This window comes from Lathyrus oleraceus, chromosome 6 (assembly GCF_024323335.1).
Source record: "Lathyrus oleraceus cultivar Zhongwan6 chromosome 6, CAAS_Psat_ZW6_1.0, whole genome shotgun sequence".
In the NCBI taxonomy this organism is placed as follows: domain Eukaryota; kingdom Viridiplantae; phylum Streptophyta; class Magnoliopsida; order Fabales; family Fabaceae; genus Lathyrus; species Lathyrus oleraceus.
The window spans coordinates 16,731,724-16,738,658 of NC_066584.1; the positions used below are offsets into that span (position 1 = coordinate 16,731,724).

Consider the following 6,935-nt stretch of genomic DNA (forward strand, 5'->3'; position numbering starts at 1 on the left):
AAACCTAGGCCTTAAGCCTTTGATTTTCAAACTTCACTTTCATAATACTTCTTCTGAATTGAATTCTAATCATACTTTGACCATATTTTGTAAATACTCATAATTGGTTAATTTCACTCATTCAATTGTTTTGTGGCCTTTGTCCACTTCTTAATCATGTTTTCATACATTAGCCATAGATCTCAATTATCTTAGTGGTTGATGTAAATCTCACCTTTTGTCCTTAGTGATTGAATTGTAAGACTTCCTTGCTTATTATAGGGCATGGTCCCTCACTAGCAAGTTGAAGCTTTTCTCACATGGTGGACTTGTGGTTGTATAGGTTGAGTTTTCTCCCGTGGATAATGAAAGACCTTAGGGCTTTTGTTTAAAATCAATCCACTCATATTTTGGAAATCTTTTAGCCGAACTACGAGGTTTTGATCCTGTAAAGGTACGTAGGCAATGGTTATCCGTTCAAACACAAAAATAATAAAAATTGTATATTCTTTTCTCATCCTCCCAATCAATGTTTGCACAATAAATATTTTCATAAACAATATCTTTTGCAACAATTTGTGAAAAGGGTTCCCTAGGAGTACCTGGGATGCATTGGGTGCCTAACACCTTCCCTTTGCATAATTACCCCCTTACCCAGATCTCTGACCTTTCATTAGTTTTCTATGTGTAAAACTTCTTAGGCTTTTGTTCGCTTTTTAGCCATTCCTTCGGATAAATAAAAGTGCGGTGGCGACTCTATCTTTGTATGCTTTGCTTTTGGTTTAGTCCATAAATCATAAAGTGACGAATACACCGCTACAGGATCATACGAGCTTGTGTCCCTCCTCAACATTGTAGCTTCTTTGGGGTTAAGGGGGTCTTCGTGGTGAGGACCTCCTTTTAGAATTTTGAGAATTTCCCTACACGTACTTCTGCATGCGACCTCCTTGGATTAACTTTTTAATTTCTCATTTTAGATCATGATAATTGTTGGTATATTAACCCCATATCATATGATACTTGCACCATTTACTTGAATTATCCCCCGTGGAATCTCCTTTAGGAGCATGAAGTTCGGGAATAATTTTGGCATGGTAGATATCTTGTAGGATTTGCTCCCTCACACACAGTGTTTAAGGGAATGAAGTGTTCAATGGGCTTTCAAGCGGGCTTAAAATTAACTTTCTTGTGGATCGGTATCGCATTTTGATTCTTTTGGTGTCTAGTTGGCTCTGGCTTACCACATTATTCCTTCGTAACCCTATATCTTTTCTCCGCATTACATTCCTCTCTTTTGATATAGCAATCCACCTAGCCATGAGTTCTTCCATCGAGGATGTCGACTTTTGTGCTAGGGACTAGTTGAAATATCCCAACTCTAGGCCATTATGAGAATCCCCCACAAACATCTCTTGGTTTAGATGGGATACCTTGATGGTTTCTTCATTAAATCATGTCAAATATTCCCTTAATGACTTGGAATATCCTTGGTGAACAATAAAAAGTCTCTTTGTGGAGACCTTCCAATGTTTACTAGCAGAGAACCGATAGATCATATTCTTTGTCAGGTCTTGAAAGTTGGTTATAGAGAACCTCAAGAGGCTAATATACCATCAGAAGGCTTCGTCATTCAAAGTTCCAGCCATCAATTTGCATTCGAGGGTCACTTTTTCCATCAAATATCGCCAAGGATGAAATTTTAATTTATCTCGGTGCGTCCCAAATATTTGCTGCTAAAGGTTAACGACCCACAAGGTCTTCCTAATCGTTGACTACAGATTCTAGTTGTTGTAAATCTCATACGTTGTCTTGCAATTTCTTTTCTGGCAACACATTTCCTCCATGGTATTGAACATATCTTGTATGGAAGCTCGGTTACCATCAGTGGCATCTGAGGTCTCCCTTACCAATGACGGGCGATAAAAGGTTGACATTTAAATATGATTGTGTGGTTCGGGATAGTTTTACCAAAGTCCACGGGGGAAATGTAAACATTATGTACACTAATTGATAATTCTTTATGTGTTAGGCTAGTCATAATCACACTGTTTATCTGAGTATGAAAAAATTTGTTTTTTGTGCTTGGCTATTCAGAGTTTATATAAGACATTCACATTCACTGCTTGAATGTTTTATGATTGATTTAGTTGTCAATTATGATATATATCTTCTCGTCTAACCTAAAAGCAACAAAGGGAATCAAGTCTCATGTTTCATTGTTCAAAATCGCCCTTTTAAAGTTATTGAATAGATTAACTGCTCTGTCTGCATATATAATAAATATTTATTATAAATGAGTTGTACTTGACTCTAGACCAACCTTCTTAACCTGACCCATTAAGAGTGGTCCAACCTAATTCTTTCCAATTAATATGAAGTAGGTTAGGATGAATTATATTCGATCGAGACTCGAGTCCGATCCAAATGATTTTAAATTTCATATTAATTTACATGACATTTTGCTTATAAAAAAAATTACCAAGAGATTTTCACTTCTACATAATTATTTAAAAAATGACATGTATATAGGCGGTGCAAATATGAAATATAAAAAAATAAAGATGCTTTACAACTTTGCAGAATGCAGGTTGTCACAGAGCATAGTACTGTAAATGAAATGACCGGATAAGCAGATAGTCCTGCTGCATGTCAAATCTATTTAACCCTTATGCACTGCAACCTTCTCTCTCTTTCTCTCTCACTGTAAAAAAAACTAGTATAATATAATGGACTCTCATCTCAATCACTCACTCACTAGATTCAGCTACTACCACACTACTAGCATGCTACATACCCTTCCCTTTTCAACACCCCAAAATAGTTCTCTCTTCTTCTTACCATTTTCATCTTTTTAGGTATTTTTTCATCATTTACCATTTACATTGATTCTCTTGTGGGACATATATTTTTCTTTATGAATTTTTAATCAAAAAAAACTCTTTATTTTATTATACTATCATACACAGATCCCTATGGAATTTAGTTTCATTTTCCACAATAAAACTCATTCTCTTTGCTTGCATGTTTATTGAAATGGTTTGTTTTCTTGCCACCTAAACAGATATATAACAAAGTTCAAGTTCAAAGGTTTTTAGAACCAACAAGAAGAAGAAGATGAAGTCTATGATGAATGATAGTAATAACACTAGTGATGATGGAAACAATCATAACTGGTTAGGTTTCTCTCTCTCACCCTACCATATGAAAATGGAGCTTACTTCTTCTGACCCTTCTCATCAGTACTATCATCATGATAACAACCAACCTTCTTCTTCTGTTCTTGTTCCCTCTAACTTCTACATGTCACCTTCCCATTTAAACATTAACAACACTTCTTCATTGTGTTACTATGGTGTTGGATCAGATAACACTGCTTCTTTTCATTCTTCTTTGCCTATGATGCCTCTTAAATCGGATGGTTCTCTTTGCACTATGGAAGAAGCTCTCTCTACTTCACAATCACAAGGTTAGTTTTTTTCTTCTTCCTATATTTAAGCTGAAAATGACTTATATATATATGGAAAAGTGTGTATGACAGTAGTTTCCTATGACCCTTTTGAAATGATTACTTTCATGATTGTTTTAGTGATGTTACCAACTTCATCTCCAAAACTAGAAGATTTCTTAGGTGGTGCAACAATGGAAACTCATCATCATGAGTATGAAGGACATGAGAGAGAAACAATGGCTTTATTAAGCTTAGACAGCATCTACTACAACAACAATGCGGAACATGAGACAACAAATAGAGAACATTCTCCTCTTGACATTTCACCTTACTACACAGGGTTTACTTGTCATGGAATGTATCAAACACCATTGATGGAACAAAACCAACAACAAGAAGAAGAAGGAACAAAGGAAGAAAACATGTATTGCTTCAAGAACTTTGTGGCTCCTAGAGATTATTCCATGGAGCAGCAGCAGCACCATGAGAACAACAATGATGGTAGCATTGGAGACGATGGTTGTGTTGGAACAGTGAATGGTTATGGAGAGTTACAGTCGTTGACTCTTTCTATGAGTCCTGGTTCACAATCAAGCTGTGTTACTGTTCCAACTCAGATTTCACCTTCTGGTAATAATGATTCAGTTGTTGTGGAAGCTAAAAAGAGAGGACATGGTAAAGTTGGACAAAAGCAACCTGTTCATAGGAAATCTATTGATACATTTGGTCAGAGAACTTCACAGTACCGAGGAGTAACTAGGTAAGTTTCACTTTCACCCTTTGAGTAACATTACCTTCAAAAGTTTGTAATGATTATCATAGTCAATTTTAGACCCTGTGCGGTGGCTCGTCTCGCACGCTCTTAAAGACGGCCCTGATGATTTTTTGTGTCTATTAGGCATAGATGGACAGGTAGATATGAGGCACATTTATGGGATAACAGTTGTAAGAAGGAAGGACAAACAAGGAAAGGAAGACAAGGTTTGTAATCAAAAAATTGTTATGAACAATTTTACATTATTTGTAATTATTTGTAATGTAGTACATTTTTTTTTTCATCTGCAAATTTTGGTCCATTAATCTGAACAGTGTCCACTAACTTAATATAACATGTCACATGTTCACATTGTGGATGACAAATCAACGAAACATTATACATATGGCAGTTTATTTGGGTAAGTACTATGTCCTTTGTCGTAGAACCTTTTTTTTTCTAACACCCTTTTCACATTGTAACTGATATTTGTGTTTTGTGGAAACTATTTTAGGTGGTTATGATATGGAAGTGAAAGCTGCAAGAGCTTATGATCTTGCTGCTCTTAAATATTGGGGACCTTCAACCCACATAAACTTTCCGGTAAGACCGATCGGAGACTAATTTTTCACTTGATTTGTACTCCTTGGAGACTAATTTTTTCCTTTGTTCTCTTTGACAGCTTGAAAATTATCGATGTGAACTTGAAGAAATGAATAATATGAATCGGCAGGAATATGTTGCTCACTTGAGAAGGTTTGAACACTTATTAACTTAGTCCCTAATTGAATTAAATTGATAATGTGACGTTGTTCACACGGAGAGACTAAGTTGTGTTGGCGAATCATGTTTCCGCATTTTTCTCGAGGATCACAATGTGTGGTCACTCTCATTATTTTGTTGCTAAAAGCTATGAACTAGTGGTGTGTTTGATGATATAATGACACTAATGAGGTTTTGGTTGATTTGCAGAAAGAGTAGCGGCTTTTCACGGGGTGCCTCGATGTATAGAGGCGTGACAAGGTTCTTCATGAGATACCGATTTTCCTCTCTTTCTTCAATATAGAAGAAAAAAGAATCTGAGCTAAGTTTTCTTTTCAATGTTATGTTATGCAGGCACCACCAACATGGTAGATGGCAGGCAAGGATAGGCAGAGTTGCCGGAAATAGGGATCTCTATCTTGGAACATTTAGTAAGTCCTTCTGACGATACTTCTGATATAAGTAACATTTTCTCGCATTTTACTATATAACCATTTTTTAAGACAACAATGTTTATGTAGTTCGTGTCTGTGTCTGTGTTGTCGTGTCTGCACATGTCTCATATTTTTTTGTGTTAATTTCAGGCACTCAAGAGGAAGCTGCTGAATCATATGATGTAGCCGCAATCAAATTCCGTGGCTTAAACGCGGTCACAAATTTTGAAATATCTCGATACAATGTCGAAAAAATCATGTCAAGCAACACACTTCTTTCCGGAGAACAAGCTAAAAGAACAACAACAAGAATCAAAGACAGTGAAGAGCCAAAATCCGAAGCGAAAGAGTGTAACAACAATGTTGTATCAAGTTCAAGTCCAATCCTAAATAACCAAGAAGTTGAAGCTGTGAACAAGAATGAAAACAATTGGAATCAGTCCCCACAACAAGAGTCAAACACATGTGATCAAAAAACTGACTTTTCTATGTCCCTACAAGATATCATTGGGATTGATTCTGTAGATGATTCCTCCAACAAGATGATAAGGACTCATTTTTCAAATTCATCTTCACTTGTGACTAGTTTAAGTAGCTCAAGAGAATGCAGCCCTGACAACAAAAGCAATGGCCCCACCATGAATTTTCCTAAACCTCCAATAGGGTCTAAAATGGTTAGTCCTATAGCTACTAGGGTTGGATCTTGGTTTCCCTCAGGTGGTTCCATCTCAGTGTCTCATTTGCCCGTTTTCGCGGCTTGGAGCGATATTTAGCGCATATTTGGATTGTCGGGTTGTAACGGAATCGTGTTGCCGAATTTTATTCGACATAACTTAGGACATAAGAAATTTTAGGTTTTAGTTTCTTTATGAGATTTTAGGGATTAGGTTTATGGGGTGTGGGGGGAATTTATGTGTCAACTTTTGTGTATGTCTGTGGAACAAGATCTTTTTAGTCATAGCGGTATGAAAAATATGCTCTAATGGGAGGGAAAGTATCTTTAAAAGTAAAGACTAGTGATGGAATTTTAAAATCAAAGTGATATGAAATGATGTTTTGACAATTTGAAATATGCTTTATATTATTGAGTTTGCTTTATTTGGTGTAGTAGTACAATTTTATGGGTCCAGCTAAGTACAAAAACAACTTGATGTTTGGCAATAATGCAATGTGATATCTCATCTTACCTTGGAGCATATCACTTTGGTAAAATTATCATCTTGTCCTTTAAGTTTATTTTGGATTAGTTAATATTTTTGGATTACGTTAAGACAATTCGGTTGGTAGATGTAGGGGCGCTGTAAAAGGATATCAGATGTTAAGACAATTCGGTTGGTAGACGTATAGGAATATCGGATTCGGTTGGTAGACGTATAGGAATATCGGATGTAGGGGCGCTGCAAAAGGATATCAGATGGAGGGGTACATTTGAATAAGCGACATATAGCTTGGTTGATAGTTGTATATGATTGGTAGTTGTATAGGAATATCATATGGAGGGGTACAGATTGAACAAGCGACATATAGCTTGGTTGGTAGTTGTATAGGAATATCAGAT

General features: G+C 36.2%; 1 protein-coding gene across 1 annotated transcript; it reads left to right on the forward strand.

The window, feature by feature from the left end:
* Positions 1–2,666: 2,666 nt before the first annotated feature.
* On the forward strand, positions 2,667–6,440 carry LOC127096641 (AP2-like ethylene-responsive transcription factor ANT). The gene is made up of 10 exons (XM_051035189.1): positions 2,667–2,834; positions 3,041–3,445; positions 3,566–4,187; positions 4,326–4,408; positions 4,594–4,602; positions 4,696–4,784; positions 4,864–4,937; positions 5,154–5,204; positions 5,298–5,374; positions 5,528–6,440. The coding sequence occupies exons 2-10, from the start codon at positions 3,094–3,096 to the stop codon at positions 6,148–6,150; spliced, it is 1,980 nt and encodes a 659-aa protein (XP_050891146.1). The 5' UTR covers positions 2,667–2,834; positions 3,041–3,093; the 3' UTR covers positions 6,151–6,440.
* The last annotated feature ends 495 nt before the right edge of the window (positions 6,441–6,935 follow it).